This window comes from Toxotes jaculatrix, chromosome 9, assembly GCF_017976425.1.
Source record: "Toxotes jaculatrix isolate fToxJac2 chromosome 9, fToxJac2.pri, whole genome shotgun sequence".
Taxonomy (NCBI): Eukaryota; Metazoa; Chordata; class Actinopteri; family Toxotidae; genus Toxotes; species Toxotes jaculatrix.
Genome location: NC_054402.1, coordinates 333,562 through 361,380, shown reverse-complemented (window position 1 = coordinate 361,380; position 27,819 = coordinate 333,562). Strand labels below are relative to the sequence as shown.

General features: G+C 46.3%; 3 protein-coding genes across 6 annotated transcripts; all 3 read right to left on the bottom strand.

The window, feature by feature from the left end:
* Positions 1–2,508: 2,508 nt before the first annotated feature.
* Positions 2,509–8,798, bottom strand: zgc:113149 (uncharacterized protein LOC541363 homolog). 2 transcript variants are annotated; one of them, XM_041047025.1, is made up of 7 exons: positions 8,729–8,798; positions 7,671–7,952; positions 7,251–7,345; positions 6,772–6,928; positions 6,336–6,515; positions 5,894–5,947; positions 2,509–5,447 (listed from the first exon to the last, which is right to left on the bottom strand). In XM_041047025.1, exons 2-7 carry the CDS (start codon positions 7,810–7,812, stop codon positions 4,585–4,587), a joined length of 1,491 nt encoding a protein of 496 aa, XP_040902959.1. In that variant the 5' UTR covers positions 7,813–7,952; positions 8,729–8,798; the 3' UTR covers positions 2,509–4,584. The 2 variants fall into 2 exon arrangements, with proteins under 2 accessions (XP_040902959.1, XP_040902960.1); XM_041047026.1 differs by lacking the exon at positions 5,894–5,947.
* Positions 8,799–9,856: 1,058 nt separating this feature from the next.
* On the bottom strand, positions 9,857–20,634 carry zgc:101731 (SNARE_SNAP25N and SNARE_SNAP23C domain-containing protein). Its single transcript, XM_041046265.1, has 8 exons — positions 20,417–20,634; positions 17,982–18,125; positions 16,219–16,260; positions 14,595–14,643; positions 12,233–12,344; positions 11,542–11,688; positions 11,153–11,297; positions 9,857–10,758 (listed from the first exon to the last, which is right to left on the bottom strand). The coding sequence occupies exons 2-8, from the start codon at positions 18,051–18,053 to the stop codon at positions 10,693–10,695; spliced, it is 633 nt and encodes a 210-aa protein (XP_040902199.1). The 5' UTR covers positions 18,054–18,125; positions 20,417–20,634; the 3' UTR covers positions 9,857–10,692.
* An 893-nt stretch (positions 20,635–21,527) lies between these two features.
* capns1b (calpain, small subunit 1 b) lies at positions 21,528–27,585 on the bottom strand. 3 transcript variants are annotated; one of them, XM_041045654.1, is made up of 11 exons: positions 27,545–27,585; positions 26,828–26,883; positions 26,687–26,723; positions 25,953–26,045; positions 23,517–23,574; positions 23,266–23,330; positions 22,919–22,987; positions 22,525–22,603; positions 22,280–22,396; positions 22,010–22,068; positions 21,528–21,908 (listed from the first exon to the last, which is right to left on the bottom strand). In XM_041045654.1, exons 2-11 carry the CDS (start codon positions 26,872–26,874, stop codon positions 21,882–21,884), a joined length of 651 nt encoding a protein of 216 aa, XP_040901588.1. In that variant the 5' UTR covers positions 26,875–26,883; positions 27,545–27,585; the 3' UTR covers positions 21,528–21,881. The 3 variants fall into 3 exon arrangements, with proteins under 3 accessions (XP_040901588.1, XP_040901589.1, XP_040901587.1); XM_041045655.1 differs by having other exon boundaries at positions 26,828–26,879; positions 27,545–27,568; XM_041045653.1 differs by lacking the exon at positions 27,545–27,585 and adding an exon at positions 27,344–27,406.
* Positions 27,586–27,819: the final 234 nt, after the last annotated feature.

Sequence of the window (27,819 nt, the reverse complement as noted above, 5' to 3'; positions counted from 1 at the left end):
AATGGTGCCACCTGGCGGTTGCTGGGGGGGAGAAATCTGCAGACATATCACATCTACCAGTGTCATTCACATTGTGAATGACATGTTTTTTTCCTGAAAGAATTTCTGACATCAGAACATCGATTGTCCTGACAACATTTCTGAGACTGTAGGAACCTGTGGACCTAAAAGCCACTGAGCAGCGGCTGCCTGGTAAAATGTGGTGACACTTCACTCATTACTGTTCCACAGTAAATCCTCGTTTCCTTCTCACATGGGTTAAACCAAAATGTTCGGTCAGAACTGCTTCTCTGCTTCTCAGTTAAATGAACAACTCACTCAGTTTATTAATCCTGCATCAGTGACCCCAGCCTCAGCAGTGCTGGTGCTGTGTGTTGGTGCTTCCAGTCTTTGCTTCGAGCCGACCTCACCTCCTCTGACTCCAGCTCTGTGCTCTGCATACAGACCTGAGAGTGTGGATCTTCTCTCTGTAGCAAAGAGAATGAATAAAGACGTTTCCTACAACAGGCGAAGGGCTGATTTAAAGCAGCAGTCAGTTCAAATGGTCTTGTGAAAGTCAGACAGCAGGTGTAAAGCCAGAGGTGACGGCGAATCACTGATTACTGACTCAGCTCCTTCTGTCTCTGCAGGTTCATCTGCCCTCAGAGCTGTGGAGTCTGGATCTGTGGGCCACCTACTGCCCATGATTACTCTCATTATTATTATTAGTCCTGTTATTAGTCGTACTATCATTAGTTTCTTCTGTTGTTGTTTGTGTTGTTATTAGTCCTGTTACTGATCCTACCGTTGGTCTTCTTATTGCTTTCAGTCTGGCACCATTATCATTATGTAGAACCTGCACTGCCCCCGCCCGGCCCCCACCATTTTAATGGTGACAGTCAGTGCTGCACATCAGAGTCTCCCCTCGCAGCCAGAACGTCAGCCTGTCAGAGTCACAAAGCTCATCTTCCACGTTCAGACACGATTTTTTCATGTCTTAAAAAACTTAAAGGTTCCTGGGAAACTGTCGTTCTTCAGTCGGGAACCTTTACCTGACATTACTGTTTATGTCTGAGGTTCTAGCAGAATCCTGACAGTGCTTCTGCTGGGACAACACACACTGTGTGTGTGTGTCTGTGTGTGTGTGTGTGTGTAACGTGTTGTGTGTTTAACTGTTTTGATTGACTCTTACTTCTCTCATCAGCCTGTTTGCAGCAGCTGTTTTCAGTAGAAGTTCTGATGAAGCCGCTGAACCCGCCCAGCACCAACAGCAGAGCGACCAACTGAGAGACTGAAGGAAGAGCAGCCATGTTTTTTTTTTTACAGGAGTCAGTGGAGACCACACTGAGCTGAAGCGTGGATGTTGGACTTCCACGACCACATCAGTGATAATGTTGCTCTGTCTCAGCTGAATGTCTAAGAAATCATTTACCAACACTTTTACCCTTAAAACTAACAATGTGTGATAATATGTCAGATGACTGGAGCATCAGTTTTGGTTTAAAAGCTTCTCCATGAATTTCTCTGTAAACTCTGTGGTTTTAAAATGAGGTTAAGTGAAAGATTGATCGCAGTGGGACCATCAGAATATTACACACACTCCTGGATCTGTAGATCATCTGATGCTTTTCACTCAGCAGATTATATACTGTCCATATCCTGTGTGAAGATAGAGTGAGAAATAAATGAAATGCCTGTGAGAGGAATGTGTTTCAGGAAAAGCTCTGATGTCTGAATTTTCTGAATTCAGTGTAACGCTGCTCTGGTTTGACTGCTGTGTGAGAGCTGAGTCCACCAGGATACGACCTTACAGATCCTCCTCTGCTCCCCGGGATCCTGCCTCCTCACCCAGCCTTTCTCCAGCATCACCAAGGTAATCCAGGTCAGCGCTGTCCTCTCGTCTCGGTGTTTGCCCTCTGGTCGTAGTATTTTCAGCTCATTGTGAGCTACTAAACTGTTCCACATGTTCTAGATCCTGCCAGAGCTGTTAGGAATATTAAACTAAGAAATAAAACTCATCAGTAAATACATTTCAAGAAGAATCAGCCTAATGAAAACATCTTTTGGTTACTTTAATTTTGCAGTTGTTATAAAAGTCTTACTAATAAGAAACTCTTGACTGTGTGAATATTTCACCAGGATCAAATCAAACGTTCACTGTTTCACTCTTTTTAAAAGTCGTGTATGTAAGAACTCAGTCCCAGTAAATTATTGCTCACAGTAAACTGAACCACTGAGTCACTTATTGGCTGCTTGTATTACACACTGTTGCCACCAGGGGGCAATATCTGTAATATCTGCATATCAGATGTGTGCACTGCATGTTCATGTTGTGTGTGTGTGTGTGTGTGTGTGTGTGGAAACAGTGCAGCTCTGATACTCACACAGCACACGTTAGTTTTCATTAATGTTTTTTTTCATGTGATTTAATGAAAAAAGTGAATTTAAAAAATGAATATTAGTAGATGTTACTTCACCTGTGTGTGTGCTGCATTTCTGAAACACTCTCCCAACAGAACAGTCTTCTTTTCTTAGTAAAAGCTTTATTCTCAGGATTTGGTCGTAGGAAACAGCAGACAGGTGTTACAGCAGACAGGTGTTACAGCAGACAGGTGTAACAGCAGACAGGTGTAACAGCAGACAGTCATTCGGTCAGTTCTGATCAAACAGCAGATTCAGATACGACACTCTGAGCTGGACTGAGAACAAAGGAGGGCAAAGAAGAGTGTGAGAGAAAAGCACATCGTCTTTCTGCCTCTGGACTCAGACGTTTGTCTCAGAAATAAAACACCAGTATATTTTATAAACTGCTGTTTGGTACAGATTTCAAACAGGAAATGAAAGTCATCCGTGCATTTCCAGAAACGCTCACCAATCATTTGCCATTTTCTGCTCATTCTACCTTAAATCTATGTTGTACAGTTCACCGTGGCTGCTCACAGGCCACAGAGGGCGGGAAGTTTGAAAACTCAGCAGCCACGTTCACCGTCTGAACACATTCAGAAGCTGGTAGCAGCCGTCAGTCCTGCAGCAGCAACAACATTTAACGACATTACTACAACAGTTTGCTGCTCCTCCTCAGACAGGCAGCATATTTCTGAATGATCTGTAACTGGGAGAAAGGGAGAGCTAAACGTTTTAACTTGTTCTGAAGTCGAGCTCAGAAACTCCACGTGAAAGATTTCACTGTTTTCCATTGGCTCATCATATTTAACAGTGGATAGAAATCCTGTTGTATGGGTGTTTCAGCTAATGATTAACATTCCCATTTAAAACTGCTCGGCCTGTGAACATGTATCCACATCACTGTGTGCTGCTTTCCAGGCGACGACAGGCTCGGTCGGTGGGTTAAACAAATTTCATTAGCCACATCAGCACTGAGCTCCGCCCATCGCTGTGTTCAACAGCAGCGACCAGCCTGACGATGATCAGCTGATCCAGAGTCAAAGATAAAGCTCGACTTTCAGACTCCGAGCAGAATTTGTTGAACTCTGGACTTTGGGAGTTTTCAGAGGGAGACAGGATAAAACTCTGTGCTGCCACAGAATTTAAACTGGGCCACGTCGCGTGATGGTCGAACTCCCACGAGACAAAGCCCACGTGTTTCACTGAGCAGAAACAGTAAATCAGATCTCTGTGCTGAGTCAGCCGTACAGTTTAATAAAAATATTATGGATGAATGGATATTAAATCCATTCATCGTCAGATTAGTTTACAGTGAGTCAGGAGGCAGGTGTTTCAGGACTCGTATCAGGTTTTAGGTCTGCGACTGTTCAGAGACATGATGATTTCTTTGACTGGAGCAGGAACTTATGCTCTCCTCAGTCAAACTGAATTTTGGGCCAGAAAACAAAAAGAAAAAAGAAAAACCTGCCGCACAGTATAACCCATGTTACTGAGACACCGTCAGACCAAACCAGATTATTAGGTCACTGATAAACAACAGCTGTTTGTCCCTAGTTTTAAAAAATGCCACGCTGCCCTTGGACAAAACACTGAACGAGATGTTTTCCAGCAGAGACTCTGTCACTTGCCCTGTGGATTTAACAGCAGTGACCGTGTTTAAACTGTGGCCGGAGCAGCTCCCACCCTGATGCAGGGTTAGTACCTTCATATTCTACTGACACGTTTCAGTTTCTCTGCTGAGCCCAGAGACCCAGAGCACTCAGGACATTAAAAGGTCAAACACGAGACTGTGTCCTTGCATCATCGAGTGTATCTGTGTTTCTGTCTCCACACATCAGCACGATCCAGTCAGCCAATCGCAGAGTGGAAAACATGAGCCTGCCACAAACCAACAGTAAACACAGAAGAGAAAAACAAGATTCAGGCACATAACTAAACACCTTATGAGATCACAGGCTAACACTTCGTGTGTGCGCCACCATTGTGCCTCTGAGCAAACATTTTGTTCCATGCTCTGGCTGCTTAGGTCAAAGGTCATCATCTGTTTCGTGATCTTGGATGTTTAAACCCACAGGACTCCATTTGGTGGCCGGCTGCCTGTGATCTGCTCCCACTCCCACAGCTCTCCTGGACTCGGCTCCTTCTTTCGTCCCATTTTGTCTCTTTTGAAAACCTACAAGTTTGTTTCATCTCCATTTTTCAGAAGTGTGGAGCGGGATGATGATGCGTCGCCAGATGTCCACTGTTGGCTTTGTCCCTCAGCATAGTCAGCGCAGTGTTGGAGAAGTCCCTCAGGATGTCCACCGTCTCCCTCTGCAGCAGCAGAGACTCCTGCACAAACTCCTGCTGGCTCTCCACCAGCAGCTGGACAGACTGAGCCAGCATCTCCAGAGACTGAGACACTGAGGTCAGGAGCATCCTGCTGGCCCGCTGCTGCTGGAGGCTCTGAGAGGCCACCTGGGCCACGTGGTCCTGGGACCTGCGGGAGGACGCTCCAGCCGGGAGAGGGTCAGACGAGTTTGAGCCCGAGGTGGGGGGATGATTGGATGAGAGGACTGAGGAGGAGGGAGGCGGTTGGGAGCTGGCCACAGAAGACGATGGAGCGGTGGTTGCAGAAGCACCAGAGGAGGAGGAGGATACAGCAGCTGAGGAAGTGGGAGAAGGAGCAGGAAGTAGCGGGATGGACGACGAGGAGGGTGCAAGGTGAGAGGTAGAGTCACTGGCTGCAACAGATGTAGAGGAGGAGGCTGTCATACTTGAGCTTGTGGGGGGCTGCATCAAAGGAGGCGCAGCACAGGACAAGGCGGCGTCTGAATCTGATACCGAAGGGAAAACAGAGGAGGTGGAGGACGAAGAGGGTCCAGGTGTTGGTCTGGAGTAGTTGTGGTTCTGGATGTGGCTGTGGTTCTGACTGCTGTTTCGGGAGTAGGTGAAGACTGGCTTGACCCTCAGCAGGGCGTCATCAGGCAGGGGGTCCAGCGAGGTGGAGGAGGGCGGGGGAAGAGAGGAAGGGTGGGAGGAGAACAGGGAGTCCTCGTTTTCGTCAAAGTCCATGGTTCGTTCTGATTCATGAGAGAAAGACGAAACGTGTCAGCTTCAGTTCATCTGTGCACATTTTCTGTTTTCACAGTCAACACAGCTGTTTTAGTTTCTGAGTCTGTCCACATCTGAAGTGCATGAAATGATCTGTACACATTTCATTTTCTTAGTCTGCTAAATCAGAAAAACATGCCAGCATCAAGGACGCCATCGAAAAGTATTAGAGCTGATGTGGACACTTCATTCATCAACATCTGGCTCCTGCAAAGTCCAGTTAGAATATTTACAGCTGCTTAAAAGATTAGCACTAAATTCTTTCATCGTTCTACAACCTCATCAGGTCCTGGCACCAGCACACTCATCCATTATGACTGTAAATGGACTTCTAACCTTTAACCTTGCACCTGCAGCCAGAACCAACAGTCAGATTGCTTGACTGAAAATAGCAGCTATAAAACTGCATTCTTACCTCCATCATCACCCAGGTCTAAATCAAAGTCAGAGGAGGAATGGAAAGGATCTCCTGCAAGATATGGCAATGTCACATCACTGTGGGGGCTCAGCAGCAGTTAGACGGTTTGCAATGACTACCTCAAAGGTGAAGTATTTCAGAGAAGAGGCCACAAAAAAAGACACTGAACATGCACAGAATCAAACTGCTCGTCGACCACACCACTGTCACTGCCATCACCGAGGTCTCTCTGCGAGATCAGTGTCTTATAGTCTCTGCTTTTACAGTCAAATTCAAAATTCCACAACATGAAAAAATCTAAGTGCTTCACACTGAGATTACAGATGTGATCCAGATGGCCTTTTATTTTAATAAGTGTAGGATGGTACTAACGTTTCAGCCTGCACCTTTCATCTGCCACAGAACTGTTATGGTGCAGCCTCACTGTGTTTCTGCTTACCACCAAGTTCCTTCTCTGGTGAGGAGAGAGGAGAGAGGTCTACGGGGGCTCCTCCAGGTAACGAGTGGGAGCTGTCTGTCAAGCTGAGGTAGGAGTACGGCGGAGGGTTGGAGGGCAGGCCTTTCGTGTAAAGCTTTGAGAAATCTTCATCTTCACCAAAGTCCAGATCACTGTCACCATCTGAGAACCAACACACACAACACTGACACTGTGTCTGCTTCTCCTCCGTCTCATTACAGCCTGCTGGTTTTCTGCTGTGTCATGGTAAAGCTGCTTCATCTAGGGATGTCTGATACAATCCAATACAAGCAGATATTGACTGATTTTATTAACTACTAACAACCTGGTTCATTTCCAATACTTTGTTTGCTCCAGGTCCACCAGCTGTCCACAATGGACAGCCAGTGTCTCCCTTGCTCTCTTTGCTCCTGCTCACCTCCTCTAGGACTCATCATTAGAATCTTATGGACCATCCTCTCCACAGGGCCCAGGTTCTTCTTCCTCAGGTTGCTGCCATTGGGGCCCCGCAGGGCCGCGATGCGTCTCTTTCCATCACATTTGAGGTCCGCCCACTTCTTCATGATCTGACGCACCTGTGAGAAGATACAAAAACAAATCTTCTATCATGATCATATATGCTGCTCATGCTGCTGCTGCTGTCACTCCCACAGACATTTCAGACTAGTGAAGATAAACCAACAGTATAATCCATACGAGAGGCTAATAATGAGAATTACACTTTCTCAAAAAATGCATTAAATGCAAATTTACTGTCTTCATCTACAGCTACAACCAACTTCTATCTGACAGTATACCTCAAACTTACATCAATGTGAGGAAACAAAGAAAATAATAACTGGGCCTGTAAGTTCACCCAGCTATAACCACTGATAAAAGACAAAGACAATAACAAACCTCTCTGTGATTCTCTCCCAGGCCGTTGATCTGATTGGTGATTTCAGCCCAGGTCTGTTTCTTGGTTTCAGCTGACACACCTTGGTTAAACTTCCCTACAGGGAGTAAGGTGAAGTATATGATGTGAGACATCAGCCCTGATACTGCCACTGCAGACAGGTCACCTGACTCATGATCTCCCTCTGCTGGTAAAAATCCAGTGCTGAGTACATTCAGTACATTATCACCATGAAAACCCAAAGAGCCAACAACAGCTGTTAACAGTTACAGCTGATTCACTGATGCTGAAGTTGAATCCAACATCAGAATTACAACCAAACAAAAGAAGCTGCAATCTAAGCTCACCAGCAGAAGTAATGGCAGACAGTGATCTCTCTCACACACACACACACACACACACACACAGTCCTTCCCACTCACTGAGGATGATGTATCTGTTCCTCTTCACTGCCTCCAGCAGCAGTTTGACCTCCGTGAAGGAGAACCTTGGTTTGGCTCTCAACCCTCCTCTTACTCCTCCTACCCTCAACTCTTCATCATCATCACGCCATGAGGTCGACATGGCTCCACCTACGCCGCGTCCACTCCTCTTCTTCTGATGGCCCACAACAACTCAGTTTGGCACCGAATCCAATTTCTCCACCCTCCAGGACTATCTGTTCCCAATCCACCTGCCAGTGTGGACTTAAGACACCTGTCTGACTGTGCAGGGTAGAAAAAGAGAGACAGCGAGATTATGGACAACAGGTGAGACAAGAGAGAAAACACAGCACCATTACTGCCTTACTGCTGTGCCTTTCACTGAGTTAGTCTTTTTAGATACAGACGTGTATGTTGATGTAGACGAGTTTTTCCCCGCTTTAATTTGTGTATTTATCTGTAGATATTTCATTAAAGTCCATTTTTACCACTACAAAGTTCAGTGGATGTAAAAATACTGTATACGATGCGTACAGTACAACAGTAACAGCCGAGAACAACTTCTCAGGACACAGTTTTAAATTTACGTTGGGTTTGTTCTGGTCACGTGGCCCGTCTGAGCCAATCCGCTGGCACCTTCCTTCTGGCTTTGTAGCGCTCGTGCCTGCCTCTCTCCCTGCTGCGCGTGCCTGACGGTCACAGAGGGAGCAGCCCACCGATTCCGCCATCTCTGTTAGCTGCGTTCGGGCCGAACTGCCGCTGCGTTAACGCGGCAGAACCCGGCTAACGGCGAATTTCAGTGTCGATCCGTGGATTTATCCTGGGTGGAAAACAGCGCGTGTTGTATTTGTGCGCCACTCAGCCGCGCAAAGCACACATACGCGACTCTCGGTGGCCGACGAAGGGAGGACGCAGTGTCTGCTAGTTCCGGCGCTACGCTCTTTTTTCGCATTGTAGCTACACACGCTTTTTACGCTAAGACGACACGCGTGCGGTCTGTAGTCAGGAATTAACGGCGCCGTGCGTTGTAAAAAGCTGAATGTGTAGAGAATAATTACCAGGGAAAATGGCGCTGTTCTCTCCCCTCCTTCCTCCGTGGATCTCCCGAAAGTTCGGAGTGACGAGAACAACGGAACTGCGCAGACTCCGCAGAGCGAGAGAATTTTCCCCCCTTGAACGCGCAACATTTTCAGGCTGCTGCGCGCCCCCAGCTGCCCCAGATCCAGAGTGCTCCAATCACTTCCATTCTCAAACAAGTCAAACACAAAACTGACGAATTATTCTCAGTTAACTCACGTTTTTGGTGACTCAGCTGCAAAAGTGAAGATTAGACGTCCTCAGGATGCTGCCCCCTCCCCTCCCCCTCCCCCCACATTCCCCCACACCCAGTCCGGACATAATTGCTGTGCACGCCATGTATCTGTACACATTTTTATTCACGATGTTCATATTTTAACATTTCATCACAGCGAACACCGGAACACATCCTCTCCAGTGGCGCCACTCGGTCCTTAAATCTGCTGTGAGAAGCATGAAGGCCTGTTCAGGTCAGCAAAGGTCATCAGCTCAGCTGTGCTAACATAATGCTAACAACACAAACACAGACCATAGGGTCTGAATTTCAGATTTACTCTGGTCTACAACTAACCAAACTGCTGCTTGTGAGCATTAATGATGCTCGGAGAAGCAGACTCCCACAGCAGCTTATCAAACTGTGAACTGCAGCCGTGGCGCAGTGCGGCTTTAGGATGTTGGACCCCCCGGCGATCGGAGGGTCGCCGGTTCGACTCCTGTATCAAGCACAACGGATATGGGTGAAGGAGGCGAGGCGCCCCCCACTCCCCGACCATGGCTGTGGCTGCCCTGAGCAAGGCACTGATCCACCCCAGTTCCACCCACCCTGCCCCAGCGTCTGTGGTGCATGTGCATGCTTCAGCGTGTGTTTCGTTCACTTGGTGAGGGTAAAATGCAGAGAGTAATTAACCCCGCCTCAGGGATTAGTGTTCCACTCTGCTTCAGATACATGTTGGATTAATATTCTCTGCAGACTGTGATGGAAATAATCACCAACCATGACAGCTTTTTGCTTCTGTGCTCTGTTTCCTATCATAGCTGTAATCACATTTCCCCTCAAATTATAAGGAAAAAAAAAACACCAATTCATTGTAATTTCACCACCATTTTATATCAACAGGGAGAAGAAAGAAGATGGAGTGGCCAGGAGGGGCAGGTTCCATAACTGTCCGCTTGGTGTCGCCAGAGGTCCTCCTCTGGGGACAAATACGTGTTTCCTTCTTGGCAATACCTGACGGGGCCTGCAGAGGGCGCTACCACGCACATGTTTCAACCACTATGGAACATTTCAACAAGAGAAAGTGGGGAGGGGTGTATGTGACAGTGATGTTTACACCAGGAAATAAGCTGCTTGCTGGTAAGTGTGATTGTTTTTTTTTTATGAATTTGGACATATATTTTTAAATTTGGACATCACACACATACATAATAATATTCCTCCATTTGGGCGGAAGAAGAAGGCGATTTATTGTCTTAAGATACCTGTCCCCACCCACAGAGCCACTCTTCTTTGCTGCGTTTCTCCCCACACCTTCACCTCTGGAAATTACATCTTGATTTACATGTTTGGTGATTCGGCTCTCTGCTGCTGTTGGTGGTGATGGTGCTGCTGCAGTGACCCAGTTTCCCCACAGTGATCATTATAGCTTCCTGTGATCTAACTCTCTGCTGAGTGACCACAGAGGCCACCATGAGGATGTGACCAAGGCCTCGCCATACCCAGTTCTAATAATCCCATAACACATTTCAGAAAGACACGTCATAATAGTATCACAGCAAAACTATCAGAATAGTATAGGAATGAACGGGAATACTACAACAACTCAGAGGTCTCTATAGCCTCACTACTGAGAATTATGGACCCTATAGGTTCATGGGACAGCACGTTGGCACAGCATGCGAAAACAGAATGAATTTATAGAAAGAGTGAAATGGAAGAGTGCTTCCTCTATCGTTTCATGAGATTGTTAGCTTTCTGGTTGGCAGCATCAATCCGGGACACATTGAGAATAGCCTGCAGACAGAGGAAGAGAGAAAAAAGAAAGAGGAAATGTTAATAAGGACTTGGAGGACAAAACTACTGAAGCTCTCTGTCTACGTGTCAAGATCAAGTTTGCTTTATTGCGGTGGCTAACAACAAACAACAAAAAAACTAAAGCTATGTAAGATACTGCTACACCACATAGTATTCAGATATTAAAAAACCAAAAGTCTATTTTTGTTTGCATGTTTATGTTTTTTATATTTAAGCTGTAGGACAGCTGGATGGTGGTCTGTCTTACCCTCTAGTACGTCCAGTAAGTCTTTATTCACCCACTGGCAGTGTTTAGTGTCATGCAGTGACTTTTGGTTCTGTAACTGCTGATATCTAGTGACACGTGGTGCATGTTGCACTGAGGCAGCTGTACCTTGCCCTGTATGCGTTCGATCTGGACGTTCTGCGTGTCGATCTCGTTGCCCATATCCAGAGCCATACTTTTCAGATTTCCAATGATGCTGCCGACGTGAGCCAGATTCTCCTCCATCTCGTCCTCACGGGCGTCATTAGTCACCCTGTGACAGAGCAGCATGAAGCAGGAGAACCATCATCACAGCCAGCTCACGTTTTAAAGACGTGAGGTACACCTGAACCCACACAGGCTTTTGTGTGTGTTTAAGATCATGTGGTGTGTTTGGCCAGCTGTCCATATCACAGATGACTGCTAGTATTACATGTCAGTCAGTCAAAGAAAAACAAACACACACTCAGCATGCAGCTGCTTCTCTTAACACAACACCCAGCTCTCTCTCTCTCTACCTCCGTATGTATCCTCCGCTCATGATCATTTGCTCCCTCTCATCGACGACCCGAGACGACGGCGGTTGACTGGACACAACGCCATCCTGACCAGAGGCTCCGCCCCAAACCGCCTTGTACGCCCCGCTCTCCTCGAAGGCCTTGAGTCTGACAGAGAGAGAGAATGACCATAAGAATGTGGTTTTGTATTGAGTCGGCCTGAACCACACTGTACCCACACTGGTTCTACAGGTCCAGTACATTATCAGGCTTTGTAGCTGTGTCTCAGTTCTGCCCCAGCAAAAGTGTCTGTTAATGTAAAGTGTTGGTTATGTAATGCATGCCTGGTACCAGGTTTCCAGAGTGGGTACAGCAGTTTTACAGTACGGATGACGGACGAACACATTGTAAGATGGTTTCTAAGCAGCTGAGAATCCGTACAGCAGCAAAGCAAGCAGGCAACAAAAGGAAGCTACGCTAACTAATAATTACTCTGCATCCGTCTCAGCTGCGTCTGTCTCATACCTGAGTGTATGTTTCTATTCTCAACAGACTAAACAACAGAAAACTGACTGCTGTCCTCCGGTGATCATCATATACTTACCTCTGAGTTATGTGTACCAGTCAAATGAACTCACAAACTCACTCTCTCTCTCTCTCACACACACACACACACACACACACACACGCACACACCACCATCACCACCTACTTATCACAGGAGCACAGGCCACAGCACTTGCCCAGGTCGGTCAGGTTTTTCTCGGCCTCCTTCATATCAGAGTTGATCTGATCCAAGCCCTCCTCTATACGCTCCAACTGCTCTGAGAGGAGAAGGACCAGGAGGAGGATGGAGGAGCAGGCAGGAGGACACGGAGAAAGAGAGGAAGAGCAAGACAGGAAGCAGAAAAGAAAGAGGAATGAGGTGGGAGAGGAAGGTGAAAGTACGAGAGAAAGAAGAGGATGTGGCAGTTCAGGCCAAGGAGGCAAAAAAGGTGATGGGCAAAAGAAAAAACGGAGGAGAAAGGGAGATAGACCAGCAGGGACAACAGGGGAAGACAGGAGGAGGAGAGACGGACAGAGAAAAGACAAAAGGAAGAAGGAGAGGATGGTGGACAGGAGTGGAAGAGGAAGGCAAAACAAAACCCAAAAAAGAAAAAAAATCACCAACTATTTCCCAAAAGTCCTAGAGCTGAACTGAAAAAACAGCAACTGAGCATGAGGCGCCCAAAACAAAACAGCAACAAAACCCTCCCACAAATCAGAGATAACGTCACGTCACTGACTACTGCTCAGAGAAACTGGAGCCAGCTGATCCAAACTGGGCTGAGCTGCGTCAGACTGGGCCTTGATATGCCGGCTGTTTGCACTCTGGCCCTGATGCCCAGGTCCATCATGTTTGCTCTCTTAGCTTTTGTCTGAATTGGAATGAGGAGTGTGATGTTTCTGTAAGACTGGACCTGAGGAAGACTAATGTCAGAGAAGACACATGCTCATGACTCTGTACTTGTGGTCGGTGTGTTAAAATAATTATGACCACATGTATTTTTCAGTGTTCTCGTGCATTTACAGTATTTGCATATATGTTTATGTATCTATGTCCTTAGAATGTTTTCTTCTTCTTTGGTGTATTCATATTTTCTTAGTTTGATTTTAATCACTGGACAATGAGAGTCGCTTTCCACTTACATTAGTTCTGTTTTTTTTCTCTTACATGTGTAACTATGTCCAGTACCAGTCAAATGTTTGGACACACCTTCTCATTCAGTGGTTTGTCTTTAATTTTATTACTTTCTACATTGTAGATTCATACTGAAGACATCCAGTGGAAAGACCAGTGGTTTGGGATGAGCTGGACCGCAGAGTGAAGGCAGAGCAGCCAACAAGTGCTCAGCACCTTTGGGAACTCCAGAACTTCCAGACTGTTGGAAAACCATTCCAGAGTGTGCGAAGCTGTCACCAAAGCTAAAGGTGGCTACATCGAAGAATCTAAAATATAAAACGTTTTCTGGTTGGTTTAACACATTTTTGTTAACTACATAATTCCATCTGTGTTTCTTCATAGGAACACGTCTTCCATCAAACGTTTGACTGGTACTGTACACGCATGTGCTCGAGTGATCATCATGGAACACAGGAAATCCTAAAAAGGTTGTGCTGAAAACACAGAGCACAGCAGTTTGGCAGGTAACTTTTTGTTGTTCAAATCAGCAGCAATGAAAAAGAATGAATTTGATAAGTGGTGGTTCTCTCATTGTGGTATCACACTCCAACAAACACCTTGTTTTCCGCTCATTTAATGAAACTGGGCACCAGTGTGGGTCTCTAAAGCCACCAGCTGGGTGAAGGTGTGGATTCTGGAAACCAGACCTACTTCCTGATTGGCCAGACACACAGACCACAGCACTGGGCCATGTCTGTCAGATTCTTCTCTGCCTCTCTCATGTCCCTGTTGATGGAGTCCATGCCTTCCTCAATACGCTCCAACTGCTCTGTTAGGAACAGGAGTTTTATGGTGGTGGGTTTTACTGTGTTGTAACAACAGCAGAGACAGACAGTGAAGAACAGAAGCCTTCAGCGGAGTGATCTGATTGGAGAGGAGCGTTCAGACTGACACGCACAGTCCATGCTGACAATCCTCAGAAACCAACGCTCAGATCAGACAGGATCTTGAGAAGGCCTCAAACGCATCTTCAAACATTTTAGTTCCAACGTTTCGTTCTGTAAACCTGGAAAAATTCAGTTCAGTGAACTCACTGGAAAGATGGTGAGAGGCTAAGATAGTCCGTCTGTTCCCCAGTTACTGTTACAGGTATTTGACTTTTCCACAGCTTGATGCTGTCCCAGGCAAAGTTTTTCATCAAAGTACGACGTTACAATACAAAAACAGAGATTAAATACTGATCTTCTTGTCTACCACTCAGTAACTCAGTAAACACGTATCATGAAATATCGGGGCGGTACTTTGACTCTTGACCTTGTTCGTTGAAAAACAAACTTTTCTATTGTACAGAATATTGAAGAAGAATATTGAAAAAGGAGAGTTTAAAGAGTGATAAAGTGGTACTGGTTACCTCCTTGTTCATCCAGCATGACCAAAGCTCTGATCCCAGCATCTTTGCTCTGAAGGTTGGAGCACATGAAATCACATTATTAATAACAAGCTGCGATGATGCATAATTTCCCTCCTTGTGAAAAGACATAATGGTTTCAACTCAATCTGAGGAAAATCGACCTGCAGAAACTTGCTGCAGATAGATAACATGTGATTATCATGTGATGACAGAGCTGCAGAGAGACCATTGATCATCTCTGCTCTGTCTCTACTCTCTGTCTCTGCTCTGTGTCTCTGCTCTGTCTCTGCTCTGTGTCTCTGCTCTGTCTCTGCTCTGTGTCTCTGCTCTGTGTCTCTGCTCTGTGTCTCTACTCTCTGTCTCTGCTCTGTCTCTACTCTCTGTCTCTGCTCTGTGTCTCTACCCTGTCTCTGCTCTGTGTCTCTACTCTCTCTGCTCTGTGTCTCTGCTCTGTGTCTCTGCTCTGTCTCTGCTCTGTGTCTCTGCTCTGTCTCTGCTCTGTGTCTCTGCTCTGTGTCTCTGCTCTGTGTCTCTACTCTCTGTCTCTGCTCTGTGTCTCTGCTCTGTCTCTACTCTCTGTCTCTACCCTGTCTCTGCTCTGTGTCTCTACTCTCTCTGCTCTGTGTCTCTGCTCTGTCTCTACTCTGTGTCTCTGCTCTGTGTCTCTGCTCTGTGTCTCTGCTCTGTCTCTGCTCTGTGTCTCTACTCTGTGTCTCTGCTCTGTGTCTCTACTCTGTGTCTCTGCTCTGTGTCTCTGCTCTGTGTCTCTGCTCTGTGTCTCTACTCTCTGTCTCTGCTCTGTGTCTCTACCCTGTCTCTGCTCTGTGTCTCTACTCTCTCTGCTCTGTCTCTGCTCTGTCTCTACTCTGTGTCTCTGCTCTGTGTCTCTGCTCTGTGTCTCTGCTCTGTCTCTGCTCTGTGTCTCTGCTCTGTGTCTCTGCTCTGTGTCTCTGCTCTGTCTCTACTCTCTGTCTCTGCTCTGTGTCTCTACCCTGTCTCTGCTCTGTGTCTCTACTCTCTCTGCTCTGTGTCTCTGCTCTGTCTCTGCTCTGTGTCTCTACTCTCTGTCTCTGCTCTGTGTCTCTGCTCTGTCTCTCTGCTCTGTCTCTGCTCTGTCTCTGCTCTGTGTCTCTGCTCTGTCTCTGCTCTGTCTCTCTGCTCTGTGTCTCTGCTCTGTCTCTGCTCTGTGTCTCTGCTCTGTGTCTCTGCTCTGTCTCTGCTCTGTGTCTCTGCTCTGTGTCTCTGCTCTGTCTCTCTGCTCTGTCTCTCTGCTCTGTCTCTGCTCTGTGTCTCTGCTCTGTCTCTGCTCTGTCTCTCTGCTCTGTGTCTCTGCTCTGTCTCTGCTCTGTGTCTCTGCTCTGTGTCTCTGCTCTGTCTCTGCTCTCACACACATTGTTTTAAACACATCAAAGCCCAAAATCACGTAAGCTTCATCACATCCCAACATCTGTCATATTTAAAGTAATTTACTGAGACATATTTGGTCATTTCCTCTTCCTGTGGAGATGATGGTGCTAACATGATAATGAACTTCATGATGAAGTGTGTTCTCTCTGACTCTGTCACGCTTCATTTCTGCATATAGATATATATGTAATTTCTGTGTGTGTGTGTGTGTCTGTACCTCCTCAACCAGCTGCATCATCCTCCTTGTACTTTCCAGGGACTGAAAGACACGAAAAGAAGGGAAATTCCACGCACTGTATCCTCAGATTCACAGAAATAAATAAAATATCAAACAATCTGCAGAAATAATTTTGAAATTACTGGTTCCAAACAACAGTATAACCCTCTCATGGTTACCACAGTTAAACTGATGTTAAATTCAGTGATGTCTCCATGATTTTGTTTGACATTCTGTCAAAGAAGAGATGGAAAGTTTACAGTATATATACAGAGAGAGAGAGAGACAGAGGGAGGGAGGGAGAGAGGATATAGATGTTTATGGGAATTCCAGTGTGAAAGGACATGTAATGTCATATATACTGTAGATATGAAAAATACACAACGTTGTGTTTGTAACTGCTGTTTAACACAAAGCAAACATGATGACCTGTGTTTACAGTCACACACTCTCTCCCTGCCTCTTCACCCAACACTGTGTGTGTGTGTGTGTGTGTGTGTGTGTGTGTGTGTGTGTGTGTGTGTGCAGGTTGTGTAAATATCATGTCAGTCCCTGGGGATGATGAGGTGACAAATGGCTTTGACCTGCAGTAGCCTTTAAACCCCAGGGAGAGAGAGAGAGAGAGAGAGAGTGTGTGTGTGTGTGTGTGTGTGTGTGTGTGTGTGTGTGTGTGTGTGTGTGTGTGTGTGTGTGTGTGTGTGTGTGTGTGTATTAAGCACAGCCCTGCATGAGCTCATCCATGCCTGATGTTTCTCTGCAGAGGACTGCACTGGGAGACCAGTTGTCTCTATGGCAACCAGGTGAGCCAGGTGTCCTTAAAGGGACAGTCCCCTCGGGCAGGGCCCTGTCCTGTGTAGCTCACATCAGGTTGTGACACATCAGTAACACTGATTCCGTCTCTCGTGTGTGATGTTTGACGTGTTGTGCGTCGTCGTGTGTAGTTTGTGTCTCTGCTTGTCTCCCTGACTCACTGTTCTAATCCCCATTAAGAGATTTTTGTCCTGCACACACAGCGTGTGCTGCTCCGTGGAGACGGTAATGAAAGGTGGTGTGTGTTACACTCTGCAGGAAACTGCCCTGAGGAGGAATACGTCTCTGTCAGTGCTGCTGATGTCTTGTTGGTTTCTTGGTAACTCACTGAATGAAAGTAGCTGTAAAGTCTTGTTTGTCAGCAAAGTTGTGGTTTACCTCTGAAGAAGATAATACCAGTCCGGTTTGGCACTTAGCATCATGTGACTGCAGTCTGAAGGACTGAGGTCACAGGTAAAGACAATGCTCCATAATGATCTGATCCTGAAACCTGGTGTAGAACAGCCAAACTACCACCACACCAGCACTAAAGCTCAGTGAGGAAGTCTAAGACAGAAAAGTCATGAGTTCAGTTCAGTCTGGTAACATGAAGCCGACAGGTCAGAACAGAGTGGAGTTTAATGGTGATGATGATTAGCAGCCCTGTATTTTGGACTGCTGTGCTCTGATTGGTTAAAGTTGATCCAATCACTTGCAGATCAGTTTATCCTCATTTCTTATTCCTCAAACTCAAACATACGGAGCATTTCCAGAATGTAGTGAGAGAAGTGAAGCTTGTGGCTTCGTCCACAGACGAGTCATATTTTATGTGTTTATCTGACATTGTCTTTAAACTCCTGTGATCTTCAGCTTAAAGTGGGTTTTTAATCAATAATCAGGAACTATTCACAGCCATCATAATCTAATAGTAAGGAAGCCATTCAGATTTTCCAGAAAAAAAAAAAATCACTTACCTCATCTGTGACCTGATTGGCTCTCCTCTGCAGCTCGTCCTGCTCTGTCAAGATGGGTGGGTCTGACGCCATGTTGGACGTGTGTGTGTGTGTGTTCAGTCCCAGGTGACCAGATTAGGCTGCAGCATCAGGTGGTTTTGGCGCCTGGAGATCAGAGTGACACCATGATTATTCATAATGACTGACAACAGAATTGACCGGGGAGACAAGATGGCAGACAAACACACACGGTTCACATCAACATGAAAACATCTCAGTTCAGTTTCCTGGATTTCACCAGGATCATCCACCCAGGGCCCGTTCAGACCTGGTGTTCACCTGCGTCTCCACCTGTGATCAGAGCTCACGACCCTGCTCGAGATGCGCGTACATCAGTGCATCTAGAGCAGCGGCTGTGCCTCACTGGAAAACATCCACTCAGAGGAGACGTTTCAGGGCAGAGACAGGCTCATCTAACCAGCTGTGAAACTGGAGCTCAGCAAACTTTCATCTCCAGCACAGAGAAACGACAGTGAGTGAGCGAGTGATGCTCATAACCCAACAGAGTGAAATGAGCTGAGTTCAGGACTCTCACAAGTGTTTTTATCGTAGCTGCAGCGTGATCGTGACCCCAGAGAAACCATGTCAGCTGTGCCATTAGAACTGACCTGAAACTGTCCTCTACAGTCTGTCCGTCCATCTACACTCGGAGAACAGGACACCTCAGCATAATAGCAGCTAATCTGGTTCCACTTATTTCTCATGTTCCTTCCCAAACTCTGTCTTGTTTTCAAACTTTTGAAACTGGTAAAACTGGAAATCAGCGAGATCATTTCACTGGTTAGCAGGCGCACTGTCAAATCTGCTGGTTTTGGAGAACGTAGCAAATGTTAAAGGAGCTCATGGTTCCTTATTACCACACATGGAGAAGTGATCCATGTCTGATGAATCTTATCAAGTCAGTACATACCTATAAGTCAGTTGTGGCTCAGCCTTTCCTTGAACCATCCCCTGGTTAAGCTGCTATAGTTACTGTGTGTATTATTATTAGTCCTGTTGCTGATCCTGCTGTTGTCTTCTTATGACTTTTAGTCTTGGATCATTATCATTATGTGGAGCCTGCACTGTGATGTGTGTGTGTGTACGTTTTCCAGGACAAACATGAGCGTGATGCTGCGTTAATGAATTTTCCAGCCTACAGACATTAACTCCAGCATGATGGAGACACAGTTTGCTTCTGTCCAAACTACAAACCTATCTGCACATAAGACGAATCTCTGCTCTGCTTTATAATTACTCTCTCCTCTCTAATTAGATCATCAGATGTCCCCACAATGTCCCCTCAGTGTCCAACCAGCTGTCAGGTCCTCACAGTATCATAGAAACACTTCCCCTCCCTATCGAAGCTCCTCCACATGCTTTTCTTTTCAGACATTGTGTTTTCAGGCTGGAGCATCATAATTAGGCCTAAACACTAATCACCACCTGCTGGAATAAAAGGGTGGGGGTGAGGGTGGGGGTAGACTGGGGGCAAGAAAGAAGACAGGAAAAGAAGAAAGAGTCTTCATGTTCTTGAGAGCAATTCACACAAAAGAGAGAAGGTTCTGGAACTAACCATGAACTGATGAATGATTTACTCTATAAAATGTGGACAGACAGTGATCTCTGCTGAAGGACACACAGCTGCACAGCTCCAGGTGTGAGACAATCAGCCTGTGCACAGTGTGCCATGTTTGTTCTGTAAAAACATCTAAACTGACCTTTGACCTTCTGCAGGGAGCAGGGCAGAAAAGCACCCGGACTGACAGCACCCAGAGGAGAAATGCTAAATCATCAGTGTCACCGTGTCCCCCGGACAGGGATCCCAGGTCTGTGCCTTCCTGCCACCTGGTGCACATTGTGACGTAAACCTTTACCTGCGCTTTGCCTCTGAGCCCCGCCCCGCAGCTAACCCAGCTCACAGAGAGCCCTCAGCACACAGCTGTGCTGGCTGCTGCCTCTGCGTGTTCACTTTCAGATACAACATACTGTTACTGTGTGTTCTACACTTCCACATCTTTAATATGATTTTTATTAGGGGCGTTCTGTTGTTAGGGGTTTGTGTTTGTTTCAGTGTCTGAAGTTTCGTTAGATAAAAGCTGAGAACAGCTGACGGTGAATCAGGTGGGACTGATCTGTCCACCTGCTGTCAAACAGCCGACTGTCTCCGCTGAAAGAAGACAAACTACAGATTCACTTTGTCTTTACTTCGCATGATAGCTTCATGGTTGACACGGTTCCTCCAGGCTTTAACAGACTTTCACTCATTTACTGTCGGTGCAGCTGAAAATGGCTGAATTTATTTCAACAATCTTCTTCTGCCGAACTGTTTTTACCATCGTATCAACTTCATTTATTTCTCTTGTATGAGTAAAGTTTGATCCGGTGAAAAAGAAAAGATAAATCACTCCTCCTACCTTTCATCCGTTCTTCTTCAGATTCTTTCTGTTTTTCGTCCTGATTTTCCGCAGTTGTCCATCCGCAGCCTGCGGCCGAAACCTGTTGCCTTCGCCGTTATCCCTCCTCAGCATCTCCTCTTCCCCTCTCTCCTCCGCACCGCCCCTCTCCTCCGCGCCGGCCCCGCCCTCACCAAACGCACAGCACAGCAGAGCTGAGGGCTGCGCCGGGTTCAGTGAGAATGTCCGGGTGATAGAGTAGAGTAGAACAGAACAGAGAACAGAGTTTTCCGTGTGTCTGCGGTTTAATTTTCTGCACGTTTGAAACTTCTAAGATTCCAAACATGAAAAGTTTTTTTTTTAATTTTGAGCAGCAGAGTTCAGGTTTATCCTGCGAGCTTTTGAGGGGGTCGACCCCTTTGTCCTGACCCCAGTGGATTTAACCACATTCAGCATAAACCAGGAGTTTGTTCAGGGAGGCTCAGCCAGGTGTCCCTGGCAGGATCTGAGGTTCAGCACAGACACGTTAAACCCTGACCCCAGTGTTAGTGAAGCCTTGGCCTCACCCCGGCCTGTGACACACTGATAACAGGTCCAGGGTGGAATAACTGTGTATTTTTTATGAACACATTCAGCTGTGTCAGTGCTGCCTCTCTGGGAAATGACTCTGCACACAGAGAGCTTTGATCTCAGTGAGGCTTTTGTGGTTTAGTCAAGTTCAAAGAAAATAAAATGTTCATGCTGGTGCAGGAGGAGGTTACAGAGAGCAGGGACATGACTTCACACGGGATTTGACTTAAAGAGACTCGTTTTAGGACATTTATTGGAGGCAAAGTTCATGATGTCTGTATGTTGGAAGAAAATATTTCAAACTACATTAATATCACCACAAACCCAACAATCAGTCTCAAACAAGTTTAATTAGTGTCCTTCTTACAAAATCTCACACAGTAAAGCGCGGCTGGCTGAAGAAATGAAAGCAGTCAGTGGATCATTCAGACGTGTTTCTGTCTGTCAGCCTCTCAGAACTTCACCCATCCTTTGTTCTAACCAGCAGGAACACAACACATGCAGAGAAACACAACTTACACAAAACAGACAATCCAGCGAAAAGACGTTTCACACCCACAGCTTTGTGTCAGAGTCACTTTATTCTGTTAAACACTCAGAGTCAAATCCATAAAGTTTCAGTCTGATAAAAATCAAGAACTTTTAAACTTTGCCCTAAAAACAGGAAATATAGAACAGAGGTCTGTAACATGGGGACGATGCAGCGCCGCCACCTGGCAGCAGAGGGACAGTGCACAAGCAGCTGCGGCTTCACTTTGGTCCAACTTTGATTTTCTGACTTTAGCTCTATGCTGGCATTTTGGTCCCGTTACCGTGGAGATGGAGGAGGGGTTTCAAACACTACTGCACAGACAGACGTAATGAGAGGAAGTGAGGGATGAAACAGAAGCAGAGAAGCTGGTGTCGAGGTGTCGCTTCATGAATACATGGTCAGCTGAAGCCACTGTGAGACAGAGAGACAGTGTCACCGGAGCTGTGCACTCACACAGTGTTCCCACTTCTCAGTGGGAAAACAGTCCTAAAGTGAAGTGAACTGTGTTTTACCTCCTTGATGTCCAGGTCGATGGAGCCGCTGTTGTCCTTATCCAGCGTCTTAAAGGCTCCTGCACAACATACAGTCATCATTTACCATGTTTGATTCCTGCACAGTTTAAAGTGAAGACTGTTTCTGATGCACTGACAAAACATCAGCAGCATAAACTGGAAACAGGTGGCCAGGATTCTAACAGGAAAGGAGGCGGTGCCACAGAAAAGAGATGTTCAGTCATCTCGTTATGAGAAGGGTGAGGGAGGTGAGGAGGGGGAGACACTCACTGCACATGGCGTCCAGTCGCACCAGGCAGCCAATGAAATTGTCAAAGTCCATGTCGCCATGCTCATCACAATAACGACGGATGATCAGCTTGAAGAGCTGCTCATTCAGAGGGAAACCTACACACACACACACACAATTAGTTTGGAACTGCATGCTCAGACATCAAAGATTTTCCTGACAATTTATCACACACGCACGCACACACACACACACACACACACACACACAGAGCAGGGTTTCTCACCTGCAGCCCTGAAGGCGTTGGGCAGCTCGTCAGAGCTGATCACACCTGAACGATCCCTGTCATGGGTTAGGTAAATACCCTGGAGACAACAAATAACAGACAAATAATCAGCAACACAACAACAAAACAGAGCTGCTGTGTCACAGGGACTCCGACCCTCACACCTGATTCCAGATTCTTCTGTAAGAAAAGCAGAGGCGGCCTGTTTTGGGTCGACAGTTAAACGGGAACTGAAAGTCAGTGTTGATGTTAATCTGTTGACTGAGCAGCTGAAACTGAAGCAGTGTGTGTGTGTGTGTGTGTGTGTGTGTGTGTGTGTGTGTGTCTGTGTCTGTGTCTGTCTGCGTGCGTGCGTGTGTGTGTATGCTGCCTGTGTAGAAGAAGAAGAACTGACCTGCCATCTCTTGATGTTGTTCCACAGGTATTTGAACTCATGGAAGCCCAGTTTCCCTGTGCTGTCACTCTGGAGGGATCGGGGTCAAAGGTCAAACTCAAACAGCGGTGAATCAGTGACCTGATGTACTGCCCACACCACAGCTGCACTTCCTGTTATTACCTGCTGTTCCTGCTGTGGTAGGTTTATGATATTTATGATTTCATATTTCGTGTCTGTTACTGCGACTGCTGCTTTCACCTTTGCTACTATCAGTATCATTACGAATGCCACTGCTGCTGCTCGTACCCCAATAATGATACACAGTAGACCTCAGTACTGCATCACGTTATTTTGTGGAAGGATACATCCATGACAGCGACCATGCTCCTACAGGACTCAATGCTGAACCCGTCAGTCTTCAGGCTTCCATCTGAAACAAGAGGTCAGCAACGTTTGGTTCAGTTTGGTTTGGCTGCTTATTTATTTCTTACACACAAACATGAACTGATTAAACTCTGAAATAAAAAGCAACCAAAACATCTGAGGGTGAAGCTTTTCTGTGGATCAGTAACAGGACTCATCCCTGATTTTATTTTGAAAAGTAAACTGGACTCACGTTTGGAAATGATTTTGTTGAGGATGTTCATCAGCTCACCGGGGCTCACCTCCATGTCCTGTTACACACACACACACACACACACACACACACACAAACAAAGTGAGTCACCACTGATCTCAGTGTGACTCACACTAAACTAAAGCTGTTTCCTCTTTGATATTTTTTCCAGTTTCTGACTCACTGCTGGAAAAAAACCAGGAACAAGGTCCGGACTCAGAACAGCTCTCTGATTGGTTGCTGTGACCATGTGACCGTGCTGTCTCTGGACGCGGTGTTAGCTTATTTCCCTGTTGATCTCTAATTGAAACAGAAGTGACACCCGTGTCCTCTCTGACTTCCTGTACTTTAACCATAAGCTTGATTTCTGCGGCCCAGCTGGGCCGGTCCTTACTGAGGCCTGTGCTGTGCAGCCGAACTCTGTTCAGCTGATCCAGAACATGGGATCCTGTCGGACAGCGACGGGGGAGGTGGATGATGAGGGGTTAAAATCCCCGCTCACTGCTGATGTGTTCAAACTCAGCTTTAAGATTTCGAGCCACTGACCCCACCCACCCAGAGCAGAGCCAGATGGGCGGCAGACACTCAACTACAACCTTCTTCATCATCTTCATCGCCCCCCTCATTACTGCTGATAGAGAACATCCACCCACCGAGAGCCGGATGAGTTCTGGTCTAACTGGTGCACACACCCCTCTGATGACTCACAGAAAACCTCAGACACACACACACACACACACACAATACAGCGCCCCTGAGGCATGAGTGCCGCCCTTCCAGACAATGGCAGGAATGCAGAGAAAGAGCTCTCTCGCTGTCTAACACGCCCTGAAGCCACTCTGCTGTTTCCACATGTATCAGGGGACATTCACAGTTTATCTCTGACACAGACAAACTGTTTCTGTTTGAAGTTCAGCTGATCCGTGATCCTGTTGGTGGCTCTGAGAGTTTTATTCTCCATCTCCAGCCTCAGTGTGTGTGAATTGGAGCTGAAGCTGAAGGGTAACATTGGTGGGAACAGGAATACAGTTCACTGGAAAGTAAAAACCATTAGTTGCATTAATGGTTCAGTAAAGAATAATTTAGCTTTTATATGTTTTTAAATGAAGACGACAGAGTTCCACATCCACTCTGGAACTTTCTCTGCTCTCTCCCTGGAAATCACATTACTGCTAAAGATGGTGCGATAAAACTTCCTGACTGAGACGAAGACTGAGCTGAATGTTTAGTTCTTCTTGTCTTGCTGAATATTCGAGGACAGGTGGAGTCAGACAGGTGGAGTCAGACAGGTAGAAGCTACAGAACCTGCCTGGTGACATAATGAACCAGACAAAGGGAGAAACCAGAAGACGAGGCAGCAGAAGGTGGAGTCTGGAATGCAGCAGACAGGTGTGGTGAGTGAGGAAGGATCAGGTGGAAAGCAGAGGGACGGACAGACGGACGGACAGATGGACGGACTGACAGACAGACAGACAGACTGATGGACAGACAAATGGGGCCACATGGGCCCACCTCCCACAGGTGGTGGGCCCATGTGAGGTGGTGCCACCCAGAGCGGGGCTCAAACCTACGACCCCAAGAGACTGAGTCTCATGCTCTGCCAACTGAGCTAACCAGGCGGCTACACTGGAACGTAAAGTACACAAACATGTTCTGTAAGAACAGGAATCAGCTCTGTGCACTGGAGAGAACGCTGTTAGAACAATGTTATGAGAACTTTAAGACTCAGTATCAAGAAAAATACAAGAATGCAAACTCTAAGTGTTGGAGACAGCGTGGCTCTCAGGAGGCAAATCATTTTCATTTTGCCCCTCCAGTATCGGAGCGACGTTCACAGCACATTAAATACAGTGTTGGATTGAATTTATACCCCAGCCCGAGCAGGTAGTGAGAGTGATCTGACAGCACACTTTCTCCGTGTTTCTGTGTGGTTGTGGTTGTGGTTGTGGTTTGCTGTGAGACCTGCAGTCATGTTTCAGTGTAAAACCTGGAACCTGGAGTTCATCAGTGAAGTGTTCTGTGTGTCTGGAGTCTGTTAAAGGACCAGTTCACAAAAAACCACTGCTGGAGAAACAGGGCCATGAGAAGGCAGCTGCTTCTGTGTGACAGGAAGATCGAATCATTAAGAAGCTCAGATCATTTCCTGCAGCACTGACTGTGAGCCCTGAGCAGCTGTTCATCTAAGCAGGTGATCAGCAGGTAACCAGTCCATCAGCAGAACATGAGCAGATGAATTCATGTAAAAATGACTCAAACTTAAGCTAAATGATTTGTTAACGTGGTGAAAGAAGAACAGATCATGGTGCAAAGAATGATGGGAACTCCTGATTTGGTGGGATTAAAGGAACAGTGGAGCCAGTGTACACACACAGAGCACAGACAGGAGAACACACACACGGGATCAAAGCAGATGAAACACGAGTTTTATCGACTTACGTCTCCGGCCAACTGATGGAAAACCCTCCGAAACTGCTTCTCCTCATCGTTCTCATGAGCCTCAGTGAAGTTCAGAGGTCTGCGAGGAGGAGGCTGCACACACACAACAACACACAAAGAGCTGCTGTTAGGTCACACACACACACACACACACACACACGTTCACTCTGACTGCACTGAGACGCTCAGTGTGTGTGTCTGTGTGAGTTTTTCCAGAGACAGTCGAACCACCGTGAGTCTGAGCCGCTTCAGTTTAACAGCTCTCTGATCTGTTTTCACACATAAGCGAAAAAAAAAAAAAGATTTTTGGAATTAACTTGGACAATAAGTCGATATGAGTCATTTGATGGAAACGACGTGTGTTAACTCCTCAGCTGGTCAGACGCTGAATGTCTGCACCAACACTGTGATCTCTGCACATTAAGACCATCTTTTAATTTAACTTTCATATCTTAAACTTTCTGCTTGAATATTAGTCAAAGTTTAAGAAAGTGAAGTTTGAATGCAGATAAATTAATAATGAAAAGGTGAAGAGGTTTCTGACATCGTGCGTCACCTGGTGATGACATGCATGAATTAAAGGCAGTTGACTTGGTTATTAGGCCAAAGGGAAATGTTTAATAAGAAGTGATTCATAATAAAGTTGATGGTGTGTAGGACATGATATTAAATCCAGCTGTTTGAGAAAAGCATTGATGAGTGTGGGGTGGAGCAGCGAGCTCGTCGGGACTTACAGGGTCTGAGGGAATGAACTGAGCGGGGTCGATGTTGCTGTGGGAGGGACAAAAACACAGGAGACCAATCAGACAGAAGCTCTGAGCAGGTCAGTACGTACAGAGACGCTGTGAGTCCAGGACGTGGGTCGTTCAGCTCACCTCACAATATTTATGATGCCGCCGATCAGATTCTTCGCCAGAAACATTTTGTCTGTCTGACACAGAAAAACAGAGAAAACGCTGAGGATAAATAAGAATTACAGACATCCGTCTGTTTAACCCAGAGAAACACCTGCAGGTGTAAAAGTCACAGGGTTTAATCAGCTCTAACACACCTGAGTCCTTAAACAGCTCCGACGTGTAATGATCATTAATATCACCTGTCAAAGGTTCTGTCGGTTAAACGGTTCATCAGTGAAACGGTTCATCAGTGAACAGACAAAAAAAGCTAACACTGTTTCCTGATGTCTAATAAAAAATTATAAATGTTGTATTTACTTCAGTAAAGTTCAGCTGTTTCACTCCAGCTGAAACAATCAGCTGATTCACAGAAGAATAAGTGGGAAATTATTGATAACTGATATAACTTTGCACGTGAACGCATCACTAACCGGACTGAACGTGTGACTCTGAAACACATTCAGTAAAACTCTGAACATTTAAACATTTACACACCGTGAAGTTCGTGTTAGTACTTTTCCACAACCCGGAGCTGATCCTCATATAACACACAGCGTCAGGTTTCAGCACACACACACACACACACACACACACACACACACACACGTTCACTAAACTCAGCTCAGACCTGCATTTAGACTTTAAACACATAAAAAACACGAGTAAGAGTATAAGAGAAGGTTTGGTGTCACTTACTGAGACTGTGCTGCTCTGAGGCCGAGAGGGGTAAAGACACACTGACAGAGAGAGAGAGAGAGAGAGAGAGAGAGAGAGAGAGAGAGAGAGAGAGGTATTCAGGCAGAGCCCACTCCCACTAAACCCCGCCCCCACCGGCTGAGCAAAAACAAAGTTCTTTTTCTATGCATCACCAGCCCCGCCCAACACACACACACACACACACACACACACACACACACACACACACACACACACACACACACACACACACACAGTCCTGACGCCGTCCACCA